Source organism: Cyphomyrmex costatus, unplaced genomic scaffold (genome assembly GCF_001594065.2).
Source record: "Cyphomyrmex costatus isolate MS0001 unplaced genomic scaffold, Ccosl1.0 scaffold193, whole genome shotgun sequence".
Classification (NCBI taxonomy): Eukaryota; Metazoa; Arthropoda; class Insecta; order Hymenoptera; family Formicidae; genus Cyphomyrmex; species Cyphomyrmex costatus.
In genome coordinates this window covers 4,783,987-4,802,872 of record NW_017275965.1, presented here as the reverse complement: position 1 = coordinate 4,802,872, position 18,886 = coordinate 4,783,987, and the positions used below count along the sequence as shown (strand labels likewise).

The following is an 18,886-nucleotide window of genomic DNA, read 5'->3' as shown; positions in this document are numbered from 1 at the left end:
TCCTTGAATTCGACCACATGCACTGTGTTCAGGAATACAAGACGGCATAAAGATTTCACACAGAGGAGACTTAGGAAGTTGTTAGAATAATTTACGCATTATTTGAGCGTATTTTTACTGCCGATCCACACACACAATTTAAGAAAAACCAGGGTTTAGTCTTTGTCGTCGTATCATCATCGATTTCCAACGACTCTCGTCAGTATACATATTGATATATACATACCTTTGTTCTCACAGTGTAGTGCAATTTCTCGTTCTCGTCGATGCGGCGGGAACTTCGACGGAAGTGGCAGGGAGCGGAAGCAATACCGAAATCGAACGCGAGGTGCTGCCGCGCGATCTACGGATTTCGTGACGCGAGGTGGTGATCATCCCTCGTTGTGGGTCGCCTCGGTTAGTGTCTTCCGCGACTCGGGGGGTCGCGCCCGGGACTCGCTGCCGCAACATGGGCTGCGAACTTAGCAAACTGGCCGCCACGAAATCGCGCAATCAAACCGGAAACGATGGCTCATCGCCGCCGCCGCCGCCGCCGGCCGCCACGGATCCTCGACTTCCGCTCACGGCTCGGCAAAAATTTACGGTTATCGCCAGCTGGAAAGCGGTCTCCAGGGCATTGGAGCCCACGGGTATATACATGTTTATAAGGTACGTAGCCGTTGTTAACGTTGCAAGGTTTTACGATTCATCGGAATGGCTCTCTGTAGAAAACCGTCAAGCGAATGTACGATGCTAGACGGTCAACGATTGTATCGCGCGCGATAAACGCGAGAACGTGATATAGTATATGTATGCATATATACGCGGCCCAAATTTCCATTTTTCTTCGCTACGTTAGTTTTGCGAAGAAATATTTCCACTTTGTACTCTTTTAAAATTTAAAAGATAAACAATTTAACCTGGCTTAATGATATAAACAACATAAAAATAATGAACATACAGCCACAAACGCAGGATGTTTGCAAAGTCATATATTTTTACATCACTTAATATAAACGTTTCGATCACTATCTGTGACCATCTTCAGTACAATTTTAAAATTTCTACATAATAAGTCAATGGTAATAAAACTAACTTTTCGATGTTTCTTCGTTCGTTGGTTAAAGAGTCCACAGTTATAATACTGCATACAGAAATTAAAATGACCGTTCAAAAAAGACACCGGTAAATTTTTTATGATAATTATGATGTAAATCGAATAATTTTGATAATTTATACTATCATTGTTCAGAATCTGGAAATCCGGTATTAAAAACATAGCTATAAATTTCAATGTAACAACGGCTGAAATCGTAGATGCAAACAAGAACGAAGAAACATCGAAAAGTTAATTTTATTACCATTGACTCTTATATAGAAATTTGAAAATTGTACTGAACATAGTGACCGAAACGTTTATATTAAGTAATTTAAAAATATATGACTTTGCAAACATCCTGCGTTTGTAGCTGTACGCTTATTATTTTTATCTTGTTTACTCTTTCACCCTTTTTCAATTTCTTACTTTCTATTGCACACACAATTTTCTAATTAAATCGTACCATTGCTGGCATCAAATTCAATTAAATATAAAGAGTTCTTTATGTGTTATTGGATTTTATTATTGAAAGTCTTGACAATTTTAAATATCTTCTTCATAATAAAACAAATAAGAATAATATTGCTATTAGAAGTACATATTTTATCTCTTTTATTTGAAGTGCAAAATTTGCAAATATATAATTTGTAATGTTCTATATCATAATAAAATAAAAATTGTTTATTCGCAAAATCTGAAATAAATATTTTACTAAAACATTTATAGTTGAACTTTGCACTAATAAGTTTGAAAACTGTTTTGTTCTATTATTCCAGATACAGTTTTCTTATTCAAACTTATACATTTTTTAACTAAAAAATGTATATAAGCTCGTAAAAAATAAAAATTTTTTTTATAATTATTAAAATAAGTTAATTCATTTGTACTTATATTATTACATGTATATATCGATTTTACATATCATAGTTGTGTATTGTTAGCTATAATATTTTTCATAAATATGAAACATAAATATTTTATAAATATAGAAATAACGGGTTGTAGTTCAATCAGAGGATTAACAAATCCTTTGAGCCAATTAAGATAGCTACCTTGATAAATGATACTTCAATATTACTGAAATTAAATAAACCGACACTAATTGGCTGATTGATGTTTTACGAAAATCAAATAGATTATGTAACAATATATAAAATATATTCGCTTACGTTATTTTGATCGTTTATGTGTGTAAATTAAGATTAAAAATAAAAAATATATTTGATGCAATAATGTTAAAGAAAAAAGGAAACATGAAGGAATAAATTTAAAGAGAAAAATCAATTATTCTGCTTTTTAACAAATATTTGTTTATTTATCTGCTTTTCTCTGGAATATACAATTTGCTCACATTTACAAGAGTTCCTGATCATTATTCACGTAATTATAAATAAATAATTATAAATAAGATATTTATATGAAATATTATTATAGATACATGGTGAAAATTGTATGCTGTATGTGAAACATAAATTTTTACGGAAACATTTCATACATTTCTTAAGTCACGCATTGCGCTTTGTCAATTTGTTTTATTTTACAAAGAAGGGCAAGTGATACATAATCCAAGATTATTCTATTATTCGTAATAATACAATTATTAATACAACATACAATTTTTGTAAAAGCTATTTGAACAATTATTTAATCTTTTTAGTATATATTTTTTACTATTTCAAAGAGTTATACTGGACCTTTTTAAAAAGCTTTGTTTATGTAAAGATTTTATTCATTTTTAAACGTTTTTTTTCTCCAATTATTTGATAAAAATTCATGTATTTTTACAATTTTATAACTTTTAATATTAAATATTTTGAAATTGGATGAAACGTTTAGTTTAATTTAATTACCTTAGAGCTGAATGTAAAATATATCTCATGTTTGACAGTTTAAAAGAATAGGAATTGTCATGTAAAAGAACGTTTTCCCTTTCTCTTTCTCTTGTTCGGGTAACTCATGTAAATTTCAATAGTTATTTAACCGAAATACATGTGATAAAAGAAGCCGTGTTAGCACAAATGTCGTAGGATTATTGTAACTGAAATTTCCACGTGATAGTAAGGTCGGTATTCATAGTCGACTTTTATATTTAAGACTGTCTTAAGTACAGTCTTAAGATATCATGAACTAATCAGAGAGTCGCGTTAGCATCTTAAGACATTACTTAAGATGGTCTTAAAATAAGGGTCTAAGTGATGTCTCCATCATGAGGCATAACATTCTTGCGATTTTACGGGAGAGCAGATTTGTTTTCCGAGGGCATCTTTAGTATCGAAGGGGGGCACCTCACTGAATTTTGTTAGAAAATGGTAGCACGTACGTTTTCCGGAGTTGGGGTACAGCATGTTTCGCCCGCGTCATGCGCCATTACGTGATTAGCTGAGCGTTTAGGCTCTTCAAGGCCGTCATCAACGTCAGACGCAACCCTGAGAGGGTAGATGTACCTGTCGATCCTTATACCCCCTTCACGCCCGTTTTCACTGACGTTCCTTTGCACAGAGGAAGCCTATCGATGGATCGTAAACCGGGTGTCGTTCGTGTCATCGCTCGTGCATCGAACTGAGGGATAATCTTCCTTCTGGAGACTGTATTTTGATCGTGCAAAGCTGTGACGCGCCGCGCGGATTGAACGCGAATGCACAACTCTGTGGATCACATAATTGAGGTCATTCAACTTTTAATATGATATTATTTTACTTACTGTGCTAATCACAGTAGTATAAGAAACTAGAATTTGCATTTACAGTTTCGTAAAGTGAAGTTGAAACACTTCACTTACCACTACAGTTATGGTAGCGTAAATACTAAAATTGTACATTTGTAGTTTTTTTTTAGAATGGAATTAAAATACTTATATAATCCTTTACTTTTAAGATTGAAACATTTTTATAATCCTTTACTTTTATTATCATATAAAAAAAGTAAGCAGTATATTAGCAGAATTATTATTTTCGGATATAATAACTTATTTTTATATATTTTAATAAAGTAAACATTCGTTAACTATTTTGCTAATTATTTTTTTAAACTTAGATTGAACTCAATTTTTTATAACAAGTAGATTTGCAATTATTAATCATTAATTATTTACAAAAAATTAAAGTTTTATAGAACCAACGAAAAATTAATAATACAAAATACCATTTTTATTCGCGATGATAAACGAATATCTATTTTCATTACATTTACATAATAGAAAAAACAACAGCATATATTATATTTTAGAAGAAAATGATTCGCCATCTGCGGCGAATAAGAAAGCTAAATTAGTTATCATAAATGTTGCAAATGACCCAGAATTAAGAAGCTTCCATAAATAACTGACCCAATACAATATAGATAAATTCATCTTTCTCTGAAATGCTTCGAAATGAGACCATTTTTCGATGGGAAACAAATTTAGTTGCGCTGCGAAAATCTTTGCGAAGGACGCTCGATTCAGGTTCGTGAAACTTCATCGACATAATTAGTTCGCTAAGTACTGACGTGAGAGATCGGCGCTTGTGCTTGTTAATTTCCGTTAGAATTTGGGACAAGTCTCAAAAGTAGTCAACGAGTCAGCGTCGTGACAAGGGTCATCTGAAGTATTACAGAGGTGCCTTTGTAGAAATATCATTACAGTGCAACAAAAAAGCGCAGAGAAAGCGACTTGTTTCAATCGCGAGTCCAGCAAACTACAGTAATATCTACCACAATTTGCGCGATCCTATTCCAACCCGTTCGTTTCATTCCATTTGCTCGGTAGACGAAAGACTGCGTTCTTTTGTTGACTTTCGAAGGGAATCGGAAATACCAATCGTATCGTCACGGAATTGCCGGTAAACGCTTTTTAACCTGCAGTTTGGGACTCTACTCTCTCGCATCGGACATCGAGGTTCGATAAAATCGGATTGGCATTCCCTCGAGCGGATAGTATTTTTGGAATCTCTTTTCTACATTTTTGGACGATTCCCCTATGTACTTTTTAATCTTTTAGTAGCACCAGTTATAGGAATGTGTGAACAAGATAAAAAATCCGTTCAAAAATCGCGAATTAGATATATATGTATATGTATGTCTCTACTTAATTGTATTATGTGTGAAAAACTCTGTAACAATTTCAATACTTCAAACATTATTGATTTTTGATTGTTTTTATTTAAAAAATAAGTATTCATATATAAATCTCTTCTTTGTCATCCCATTGAATTACAAGCTCTAGCAGTTTCAAAGTTACAAAAGGATGAACATTTTGCTTAACAAGGATTATAACTGTATTTCTCGTGATACAATACGTCAATGCAGTAGTGTCGGTCGACAAAGAGAATTCTCCAGGAGTCCTCGATAAGCGCTATTCTATAATGGGCTATAATCGGGATTCCAGAAGGTCTCTCTCGCTTTTAATTGAGGCATACGGCCGAGAGCAGCTGAAAGCGACGTTTACCTTCAACGGGCACAATCGGGCATCGATCGAATCGTAATACGCCGTAAACGAGATTACGTCCTGCTCGAGGACACCGTGCGTGGACCCTTGTCCGATTAAAGTTCTTCAAATCAAAGGTCCGGTCTCGTCGATGAGACCATGCGACCCCGATCGTGCCCGTTTCCATCAACGATATTGAATTGACAACGAGTAAGTTGAACAATCGGCGAGCATAACCCAGGTTGTCTGCTCCTATACTTCTCTTTTCTTTTTTTTTTTTTTTATCAAGCGAATTGACACTTGACCCCATCATGACTTTTTCCCTTCCCCACGCGTATTCGATCTTAAAGTAACGGATACTATAGAAAAGCAGAATAAGCTGTAATTAAAAATTGTATCGTTATCTGAAAACGATAGTTAGAGCATTGATACGTTTTTATATTTTTATCAATTTATTTATTTATTACATTATACTTTAAATAGTTGCGTTTATACACTTTTAATACTTTTTTTCTGAAAAATGTGTGTTTCTGAAAAGACCGATAATAAAGAAACAACAAATGTAACTAAAGACTGTGAAGTGTCAGAATATATAATAAATTTATATTGAAAACATGTTGCGCTATTAATACAATTAAAAACATGAAGAAATATTCAAGATATCAAAGTTTAAGCGATAATTGTTATTATAACTTATAGCTAGAATTCACGCTTGAACGATTCGTTTTGTTAAACTGACACACACCTACTTACAGAATGTCGATATTGCAACATGTACTTTGTTTGACGACTTTTGTTATCCGACATGCACTGGAAAATCGCGATACAAAGGGAGGTCCACTATACAATAGTGAGTGTTTGTGACAGTGGTATGGTCTAGGATAGTATCAGTTAATAGTGAGAAATCAAGGAAAACTGAAAAGGAAGGGAGGGCAAAAAAAACGAGCTTCATACGTTTAACTTAATGGAGCATTCGAATTTTTAATCTACTAAAAAGATAGGAACGATAAGATAAATAGCTCAGCAACCGACAATCTACAGTCCCTGTCACACTCGATTTATTAAACAAACGTAAGCATGTAGGCAAATATAGTCTCTTGTGTTATTGCAGTTTCACGTCTGTACTAATAAATCTCTGGACAAACGCAATGATAAAGATAAATTTACACGTTGCTCTCTATTCATTGTTACTATAACATAAAAATCTGCTGTAAAGATTAATGAACAATCGGAGATATAAAATATTTTCTAAACAATTATATTCGATAATTAGCTGTAATTTTTCTATGATAATAAAACTAATTAAATATATCCTTGATCAATTTCATTAATGATTCAACAAATTCAAACTAATTCGAATTTATCGCACAATGTCCCAAGCTTGTCCGAAATTAAATGAGAAAATGAATTCAACTTTACCCGTATTTTACCTTTACTCTCACATTTCAATTGCTCCAGAAATTCTACTGAGTTGTTTCCTAAAACAGTTTCCTTTAATCATAGAATCAACGGAGAAACATAAAAGCAAATCACTCACGAACGTGATTAAATATTTAGAGACATTACGGCAATTTCCTTTATCTGTTCTAGGTATATAAATGCACAGATGTGCAAAACGCGTCCCCGCTTTACCATAATAGAAAATTGATCATAAATTAGTTGTGAAGAGTAGCTTTTTCATAAAAAAATTTTAAATATCAAGCATGATATTTTATATATACATATATATATAACATATATCAATTTTTAAAAGAAATTATTTATTATCCTTTGAGATATGAGATGTGTAGTAGACAGATTTCAAAATGTAATAAGTAATAGACCTCACATATTTAATATTTAATCGAACATTGAATATATGTATTCAAAAAGCTTATATTATCGCTAATTTTTCGTATTCATTAATTTTTTAAAAATAAATATTAATATTTATTACGGATAAACAACCGGTCATTCATATTTTTCTTTCCTTACTCATCATTTGATAGAACCTATTCTTCTATATTTTCCTTTCTTTATCTCACCATTTCCGTTATCCTTCGGGAAACAAGAGATTTTCTGGTATCGGCACACTCCTGAATATCCACGTAACTTTGATATGCAATACATACAAGGAAGAAATCTCACGAAGGTTGCTATAAAATTTATTCCATCCGAACAGAATAGCTTCGTTCTGTTTGCGAAGCCCACACTATTACCTTCTTTTACTTTTTATTATTACATATTTCATTGTTTATGTGCATTCGAAAATATCGTCAAACAAGGAATACTTATATTAGCAGAATATATAAAATGTCAACAATGACAAGAGATATCTATGTATTTATTGTAAACTTTATTTCTTACCAGAAATTGAAAGAAATCGAGGAAATTTCGAAATGACGTTGTGATGGTTTCTCTTATTGTATAAAACTAATGTCTTTTTCTTCTTTATCGAATAACCTATTTTTGTTCTCATGTTTCTTCGTACCAAAAACGGAAATCTTCAGATCCATTGACGGAAAAATATTTCGTTTGACAGATTCTACGTGAATCGCGCGTGCAAAAACATCGGGACACTTTTATTATTATTGACCAATGAGAAAAGAAAGACTATCATACAAAGAGAAACCGAGTGCGTCTGACAGGCGATGAGTGAGAACAATAGAACGGGATCAATGTTCCGGTTGCTTAAAATAGGAATAATACGAAAAACGTTCGAGGCTGTCTGATGTTTTAAAACGGCGCAGTATCTCGACAAAGGATGAGAAAATAATTAAAATTGCGAAAATAATTAGAAGAATGCTTTCTTGATGCAATTACATAACTATTTATTCAGTAATTTTTTATGAAATATACTCAAATCACATAAAATTGCGTAGCTAACAATAAATCACACTAAAATTTATTTAAAAGAAATAAAAACAATTAAATATAATTTAAATACACGAAAATAAATCTTACGCGGATAATTTGTTGCTTCGCGTTAAACTTTTGTCATGCAAGGAAGATGAAACGATATACAAGAGTATCATAGCGCGAATGAATTTTGTATTGGTTTGATACTTCAACTCAATAAACTCACGGTGTATACTGCAAACACACTATTTCTTTCACGTTCATCCGTAGTACCTTTCGTGCTTCGTCTATTTGCTCGTGCGCAAATGACAGAATTCGCGATATTGGAGCACGTTAAGCACACGCAACTAGAGAATATACGAGCTCCTGTAGAGATGATATTTTAATGTGAAAACGATGACAGTGGTTTCCGATTTTCAGGCGGAAGATAAACCAGTTTATTGAAAGAAAAAGAATTATTATCTTTTGTATATTTGAATTAATCTCTCCCTTTGGTTCAATTCTGTAATTACAAATCTATTATTATAACGTTGATTAAATCAGATGAGTGTAATTCTCTTCAAATTGTTTGTTTTTTCTTGTTAATTTTATTTCTTTTTCTACATTTAAATTTTTAGTTCTCTTTATGAAAACTATTTTTTTTTGTCCACAATTTCGTTCTGTATTAAAAAAACAGCAAATTGCTTAATTTGAACGTACATTTCTTGAATATGTATTTAACTGTGATTTCTAATCCATAGATTATTCAATTTTATTTTAATTTTTACGGAATTGTAATTGGAGAATATATACATAAAAATATTTTTACGTGAGGCAATTCTTTTATATAAAAAATTATGTGAACTAATTTAAAAATACAGATATTTATATGATATATAAATTACTAAAAAGTGAAAATATACTTTATTTATCTAAGTATATTATATTTTTTTATGAAGCTATCGATAAAAACACTTCAGGTTAATAATATCGTGTACTTGAAAATGTCTATATTTCTTATAATGCTTATACATATATACTATAATAAATACAATATGTATATATATACATATACATATATAAAAGTATTATTAAGTATTCGCGAAACGAAGATGTACTGTATATATATATTTTTTTTGTTTCGCGAATTATTACTTAATTATTCAATGCATAATTCAAATTTTAAGCTAATTTAAATCCTACGAAGTACTAATAAAAATAAATATAAGGTACTTAATCCATAAAATTCAACAAGAATTGGTAAAAATAAATTTTATTCTCATCTCGTCAAATTAAAAACAAATGAGCCTTGATCAAATTTCGTTTAAAGCAATTTGACATAACGTCACAATTTTATAAAATTTTAACATTTTCTAGCAATTTCAATAATTTTTTACAATTTTGCACATACCATTGAATCAGTCTAGAAATGTAATTCAAAAGAATTAATCTTGCAGAAATATCACATTGTTTGTAATCTATAATTTAATATACAGATATAATCCCTCAGAGTTATCTATTTGAAATTTGAAAACAAAGGTATAAAAACAGTAAAATATTAGCATGATATTAATTTGCGCTATATTCGTTAAAAATCCAGTGAATATGTCTTCTCTCCTCGCTTATTATTTAAGAGTAATTAGTAAGCTACGTCGTAGGCTTGTTGAAATTCTATTCTAAAACCACGCACGAGCTCTTTCTGCCATTTCTGCCGTCTGGCCGGTGCGCAATACATTTCCTGATATTGGCGTTTTCACAATATATGTATGTACGAAGCACGAACGCGAAGCCGAGTTAGCCAATGGTTACACCGAAATAGTTCAATATGAAAATAGTGTCAGATTTTTTATTCGAAAAAATGAACTAGGTTGACACATCGGAAATTCATGCAGCTAGAGAAAAATTCAAAAAGAATTATGTTCATAATTTTGAACGCAAACACAAATAAGAATATAAAAAGCAAACTTTCAAAATTTATAATTTTTAGATAACGAGAAATAAAGCCACAAGAAAATTGTGCGCCTTACAGAAAATAACGCAATTTGCCAATTAGTAAGATGGGAAATGGGGTATGTTACGTTAGCATCCCAACTATAGTACTCAGGAGTTCTGATTAGAGTTCCCACTTCCTTTTGACGAGACGAAGAGTTCCCTATAGTTAATAACAAGAGTTCCGTTCAATAAAAATTTTTTTTACATTTTTCAAAAATGGGATGCTAACTTTTTATCGAATTTCGAGGTGGAATAGTTCTGAGCGGCTTAATAGCTTCGATTTGCGATTGCCTAGAGTTCCTGATATGTAAAAAAAATTTTCGAATAATAAAAAAAAAATTAAAAATTTTTGAAAAATTAATTTTTAGATACAATAGTTCTGATGATAATCCTGCTTCTTTTTGACGATACGAAGAGTTCTCTATGATTTTTAATGATATATGCGCTTAATAATCATTCTTTAATAATTTTTTAAAAATGGGGTGCTAACTTTTTAACGAAATTCAAGGTCGCATAGTTCTGATCAGCTTAACAGAACTATTTTGTGAATACCTAGAGTTCTTGATACATAAAAAACATTTTTGAAATATAATAGAGTTTAAAAAAAATAGTAAAAATCTTTGAAAATTTTTTTGAGAGTACCGAGTAGTTCTGAGTAGCGTTTCATATAGTACTCGACGAGTTCTATCGAAAACTGTAAGGTGAAAAAGCGATTGGACCAACGGTTTGCAAGATACAGCGACATTTGTCGGAAGATCAACAATTTTTAGAGTGAGTATATCTCGGAAACCGTTGGTCCAATCACTTTGAGCCTTCATACTTTTCGACAGAACTCGTCGAGGACTGTCCAGAACTCTGATCAGAACTACTCGGTACTCCTAAAAAATTTTGATTTCAAATTTTTTTCTAAGTCCCACGTTGGAAAATTTTTTGAGAGTACCGAGTAGTTCTGTTCGGAGTTCTGGACAGTTCTCGGTGAGTTCTGTCGAAAAGTATCAGGGCTCAAAGCGATTGGACCAACGGTTTCTGAGATATACTTATTTAAAAATTGTATGATCTAACAAATGTAACAAATGTCGCTGTATCTTGCAAACCGTTGGTCCAATCGCTTTTCCACCTTACAGTTTTCGATAGAACTCGTCGAGTACTATAAGAAATAAAACTCAGAACTACTCGGTACTCTAAAAAAATTTTCAAAGATTTCTACTATTTTTTTAAAACTTTATTATTCTTCAAAAATGTTTTTTATGTATCAAGAACTCTAGGTATTCACAAAATACTTCTGTTAAGCTGATCAGAACTATGCGACCTTGAATTTCGTTAAAAAATTAGCACCCCATTTTTAAAAAATTATTAAAAAATGATCATTAAGCGCATATGTCATTAAAAATCATAGAGAACTCTTCGTATCGTCAAAAAGAAGCAGGAATTATCATCAGAACTATTGTATCTAAAAATTAATTTTTCAAAAATTTTTAATTTTTTTTTTATTCGAAAATTTTTTTTACATATCAGGAACTCTAGACAATCGCAAATTGAAGCTATTAAGCCGCTCAGAACTATTCCACCTCGAAACTCAATAAAAAGTTAGCACCCCATTTTTGAAAAATGTAAAAAAAATGTTTATTGAGCGGAACTCTTGTTATTAACAATAGGGAACTCTTCGTCTCGTCAAAAGGAAGTGGCAACTCTAATCAGAACTCCTGAGTACTATAGTTGGGGTGCTAACTTAACATACCCTGGGAAATGTTTAACAAAATTGCTAAATAGTTGCTAAAAATGTTAAAGAAATAAATTTAGTTTCTTTATTATAGTTAAAAAACATAATGCACTTCGAATATTAAGATTTTTTAGCACGTAAATTAATGATATAGAAATGCTTTCAAAACATTATAACGTATCTTAAAATAACCCGTGAGAAGCTCTGGCCCCCCAATATTAAAAATCGATTTTTTTCTTCATGCATTCGTTTGCTCATGAATGCTCAGTTGGAATTTTCGTTTGCTCACCCTTAGTTCAAAAGATTTGTGAGCAAACGATGAGCAAACGAATGCATGAAAAAAAAAATCGATTTTTTAATTCGATACCAAAACTTAATTTTGTTATATCTTTTGAACTAAGCGTGAGCAAACGAAAATTCCAACTGAGCATTCGTGAGCAAACGATGAGCAAACAAATGCATGAAGAAAAAAATCGATTTTTTAATATTGGGGGGCTAGTGTGAAGTTGGCCCCCCAAAACATAATTTTCGTATATCTTTGAACTAAGAGTGAGCAAACGATAAGCAAACGAATGCATGAAGAAAAAAATCGTTTTTTTAATATTGGGGGGCCAGCTTCACACGGGTCTTAAAATATCAGTCTCTCAACACTGAACTCTATGTCATTTTTAACTTAAAAAATGAAATTTTGGACGTGTATTTTGGAAGTCTGTTCCTCATATGACTTACATTGATATTTTGCCAGAAGTGCTCTAGCAATAAGATTATTTAGTCTCTGACAATGAGAGATAAATATAATACATAAATAATAATTTAAAAATTATTTCAATATTTCTTGTTCTTTATTCCAAAATAAGAATTTTAGATTTATTTCAGTTCGATAAATTATATTGAGTTATACCGATAAATAATGTTAAATTAATAAGTTTATGTTAAAAGTATGATTCAAATTAAAATTATATATTTTTAAACAAATAAAGTTATTGCCATTAAGATTTAAGCTTTTAATTTCAGGATAGCGCGAATCATTTTATTTCACTAAAATCAGCTACATGCTTGTACACAATCAATATATACTGCAATCTGCTTAATATCTCAGTTCAATATTGCTGAAACTGGCAAGTATAATTACGCTGGATATAATGTTGCGTTATCAACACGCAATCGCAATAAATAACTTCATACTTATGACAAATTAATATTTGCCATGTACGAGAATAATAATTCCTATTACTACCAAATTTTTCAGATTACTCCGACGTAATACATCGATATAATTAACAACACTCGACATGGTTTTAATCAAAGAACAAGAATATTACGGAAACATTAATTAAAATGAGATAAAATTCTTTGAATAAATCTAATTAATTCTACAGTATACTTATCTATTTATTCTGTAACAATTAATTTAAAATATTCAAATTCACAAATTTATCATTAATATATACTATAAGGTGGGGAGTTTAGAAACTTTTGTAATACTTGTAAATCTACATATTATACATGTATAGATCATAAAATTTTGTAGGGAATAACTTTTAATTAAAATTTTTTAACGAGAATTCTTTACATGTTTAGTTTCGTTCCAAACTTACTTTTTGGTAATAGTTTAACAGTAATTGAAGATCCATTCTGTAATTTCGCAATCTGTAATGAGAGATAGTTCGAGGTCTCTGTATTAGCTTTTGCATTAATCCATACAGCGGTATGGCAATATACGTCGAAAATCAGGTAATTTGGTATTCAAAGGGATTTGCCGAACATCAGATCTACAATCTCGGTGAATTTCTCCTTACGCCAGACTTTATCCATCAAACATAATTACGGGAATTAACGATTGAGTTAATATCAACTAGCTTTTGTCTCACAAAAACAAAATTATAAAAAAGTACGATAAAATATTGAATGAAACGTAATTAATATTATGTTTTATGTATTTTTCACTTTATTCGTATAAAATTTATAATTGTTAAATAGGATATTTATTTTATTTTCTCGCGAATTTTTTTACTTAAAATATTTGCAAAAATCGAGAAATGATTAAGTTTCATTTATCTTGCAATAAACATATACATAATTTCAAAAGAAGAATGATAAAAATAAGATAGTTGCTCATAGTATTTCGTAATTTATTCATACATAATATGATGCTTCTGTTACGGACGATCTTTCAATCTTGAACTTCCTACATAAATTGCGCGCGCGGTCAATAAAGCCGAGATGTGACAGTGATTGCCCTTGGATAAGATTAATCTAGGAATTCCGTTCTATCCCAATGTTGGCGAATCTGCTACACTACTATATGCATTCCACGTAAACTTGCGCGTGCCTCGCAATATAATTTGCATCTAAGATATAGACGCACGGAAGAGAAGCTGATTATATCTCTCATAAAGTAAAAGGATAATAATAATAACTCTTGCAGTATTGGCATCATCGTAAATATCTTTTTATTTACTCTTTAAAAGTAAACTATAATCAGTTTTTAGTAGTTTTTCCAAATTTTATATATATGTATATGTATGTATGTATGTAAATATATATATATATATTATATATTGGTCTATATTAGTTTTTCTTTTCTTCTTTAGCACGCTGTTGAGCACTTGTTGCTCATAGAAAACGATTGATCGAAATTATGTTTTATTATATATAGAAGTCTTTGTCTCTATGCAGTATCCGTCTTTTCTATTTTTAAAAAGAACAAGTCTGATATCTTCTTTTTAATAATGTCATCTTCTCTAGAGTTTGAAATGAGATATCTTGTATAAAAAAAATCATTTTATCATGTATTATAATTTTCACGATCTCTGTATAAAATGGCTACAAATTACTTTTTCCCAAGCATATATATGCCACGCTTCCTACACATTTATGCGTATATGTGTATATGTGTGTATATACATATATACGCGCTCATCGATTCCCGTCGGGCATCCAGCTTTAAGGTAACTTAATTAAGCTCGGTCTAGCTATACATGACATCTTCAACAGCTGTAAGAGAGAGCGAGACAGAAGAGGAAGTGGGAGGAGTGGGAGAGAGAAAGCGGAATCAGAGTAGAGAGGCCTTTGGTCCAGCAGCAGCCTCGGAAATCAATAAACGACTACAAGCGTATGATATCGACGCGACGCGTTGATCGCTTTTTTTTTTTTAAGTGGCAAATTTTTACTTTAAATGCATTCGTCAATATCCCGTCTCACTCGCTCGTATATAGCTGTCATATTTTCCGTACTGAATAAAATACTTAAATGGAGCGACATATAACTGACTGTATGTTCAGTGCAAATAACGTTTCTGCATTACCCAGTTTATAATTATTTCCATTTATGCGAATACATTTTGTTATTGAGCATTATTCATTCTTCAAAACGACGTATATTGTCGAATTGAATTTGCTTTTTTGTTGTCTCTTTTCCGAGAGATTATATATACTGACATAATTATTTGCAGGATTAAGAAATATCACACACACCGTAACCGTTACCGTTACTTCTTTTCAATAACGATTATTACTTTTTTCTCTTTGTAATGATAATAGTAACGTCGTTACATTTTTACAATAAGGATAACAAATTTAACCGTTACTATTATCGTTCTTTTAATTCCTTATTATCTTTAGGTATATTTATTCAATAGATCGCGTTATTTTTTTATCGGATAGAAATATTTTATTGAAATACAAATATTAAAAAACTTTTTAATACATATTAAAAAAGATCTCATATTTTATTATATGCTTAACCATTTTGACAGTCGCTATAATGCTAAAAATCTGTAGTATGTATATGTAACATAAATTAAATTTTCAAAAACAACAATACTAGAATGAATATTGGAATATTGGAATGTATTTTGATTACATTAATATTTAAAATTTTTTAATAAAATTTGCCTTTGTAAATTATAGTTTACATTTCTAAAAATATAAATATATATTAAATAATAAAAATATGAATGTAAAGAATTATAGAAGATTTATTAGATAAGGTTAATATAAAAACTTTACTATATAGAGTCTAGCTAGAATTTTAAGATTTAATATTGATTGTTACATTTAATATTAATTACTAAATAATGATAGATAACGTGTTACGTTTTATACCTAATTAGTAACGAGTAGCAGTAAAGAGTTATTTGTTACAATTAGTTACTGATAACTCATTTTCTATAAAGTAGCGTTTGCAATTAGCGTTTCTAGTTATTTGTAACATGAGAAACTATTGTCACAGAGATTTCGTATTTTACAGTTCTCGGATATTGAAAGAAGTAAGAGAGATATTGTAATGAATATCGTGTAATTGTATTGGTCTTGAAAAATGAAGAAAGTAATACGTTTATCCCGAATTTATACTGATACACGTATAAAGAAGAATATATGATCAATTTTGTAAGCAACGAATAAATTATTCGCTCCATGATTGCTCAACCGTGATTACGTACTATAAAATTTTGATGGATCAGCAGAGTTTTCTATTTCCTCTTCTTTGCGATTAAATAGATTAAATTGATTTGAGATAAATTGAGTGATATCAAGGAAACCTTAGATAGATTGACTACAGACAACCTCACTTTATCTTACAGGTCCTTACATGAAAACATCAGAAATGATTCTTAATGTGTGTTTATACATTTGAAGTAAAGATGACACATGTCAAGATTTATTAGATAGTATAACTTTTAATACTGCCTCTCAACTAAATACTAGTCCCTGAACTAAATACTTAATGATGCAATAAATTTTATTACACATTCATTTTCTGTATTTTACTGCAACATCAACAAAATCATTTCGGGACGTTTATTTTATCGCATAAAATATCTTTGATGCTCAGAGTATCCAATACATAAAGAATAGTGTTACAATGTTATAATTTTTAGAGATATGCGAATTATTCGAATACAAATCGCACCAAATCAAATTTAATTTAATTTAATTGAGATTTTAATCTCTATGATCTGAATCCGAATTATTCGAAAATTTCGAATCTATAGGAGATTAAATACGAATTATATATATTGACAACCTTATATAGAATTATATTTCCTCACTAAATAAATAAATAAAAAATTGTAAGTTATAAAGAATATAAAGCGTGTATCACATTCTTTATTATATGTCTGTGATTTTTTTTTAAAGTTAAACGGCATGTAATCCTAGACAAATGGAGGGATTATATAATTCTCACACACAGTATGCTGCAAAATTTCTGTCTTAGCCATTCTCGTATAATAAAACTTAGAGAAAAATTTTATGTAACTTTACTAAAAAAATCTCGGCAATTTTTTTATTTTACATTATTTATAATTATCATAGAATAATACGAAGAAAGTACATACTTAAACGAAACGCTGTTCATTAAGCTGTAAAACCTATTTAATCAGTGCTAAGGTTTCGCAGCGTTTGTTAATGAAAGTAATACACACGTTTTTAAAAATATTTTTTTTACTTTTTGTAACTGAACTACATTACAGTTTTGAGTGATTAAGTGAAGCATTTTTATGTTTTATTTATAAATACTGATAAAACACAAAAAAAATGATAAAAATTTTTTTTATGGAAATACATATTTTTAGAGGTGTTAAAAATATCAGTTGATTAAAATATTTCTATGTAAAATGGAGAACAATTACATGACACAGGATATTAAAAATACCTTACTTAGCTACTGAAGAGTTAATAAAGCAACTACGGGCTGAATGTATTCAAAAGTAACTTTGATGCTTGTGTAAAAATAAAACGGCTTTTGCGCTGTAAAGGTAGCTTCATGTTTTAGCGTATACATATAACATGTAAAAAAATCATATAGCAGAAAAATGGGTATGTTAAGTTAGCACTCCAACTATAGTACTCAGGAGTTCTGATTACAGTTCCCACTTCCTTTTGACGAGACGAAGAGTTCCTAATAGTTAATAACAAGAGTTCCGCTCAATAAACATTTTTTTTACATTTTTTAAAAATGGGGTGCTAACTTTTTATCGAATTTCGAGGTGGAATAGTTCTGAGCGGCTTAATAGCTTCAATTAGCGATTGCCTAGAGTTCCTGATATGTAAAAAAAATTTTCGAATAATAAAAAAAAAATTAAAAATTTGTGAAAATTTAATTTTTAGATACAATAGTTCTGATGATAATTCCTGCTTCTTTTTGACGATACGAAGAGTTCTCTATGATTTTTAATGACATATGCGCTTAATAATCATTTGTTAATAATTGTTTAAAAATGGGGTGCTAACTTTTTAACGAAATTCAAGGTCGCATAATTCTGATCAGCTTAACAGAACTATTTTGTGAATACCTAGAGTTCTTGATACATAAAAAACATTTTTGAAATATAATAGAGTTTAAAAAAAATAGTAAAAATCTTTGAAAATTTTTTTGAGAGTATCGAGTAGTTCTGAGTAGCGTTTCATATAGTACTCGACGAGTTCTATCGAAAACTGTAAGGTGAAAAAGCGATTGGACCAACGGTTTGCAAGATACAGCGACATTTGTCGGAAGATCAACAATTTTTAGAGTATATCTCGGAAACCGTTGGTCCAATCGCTTTGAGCCCTGATACTTTTCGACAGAACTCGCCGAGAACTGTCCAGAACTCCGATCAGAACTACTCAGTACTCTCAAAAAATTTTCCGATGTGGTACTTAGAAAAAAATTTGAAGTCAAAATTTTTTGGGAGTACCGAGTAGTTCTGATCGGAGTTCTGGACAGTTCTCGGCGAGTTCTGTCGAAAAGTATCAGGGCTCAAAGCGATTGGACGAACGGTTTCCGAGATATACTCTAAAAATTGTTAATCTTCCAACAAATGTCGCTATATCTTGCAAACCGTTGGTCTAATCGCTTTTTCACCTTACAGTTTTCGATAGAACTCGTCGAG

The 18,886-nt window shown here is 30.6% G+C and overlaps 1 protein-coding gene across 1 annotated transcript in view; it reads left to right on the top strand.

Moving 5' to 3' along the window:
• The first annotated feature begins 203 nt into the window (after positions 1-203).
• The window catches only part of LOC108772726 (neuroglobin), a 32,347-nt gene continuing 13,664 nt past the window's right edge, over positions 204-18,886 (top strand). Inside the window, exon 1 of the mRNA XM_018538326.1 lies at positions 204-648. Within this exon, the coding sequence (XP_018393828.1) occupies positions 449-648 (200 nt within the window). The 5' untranslated portion in view covers positions 204-448. The remainder of the gene's footprint in view (positions 649-18,886) is intronic.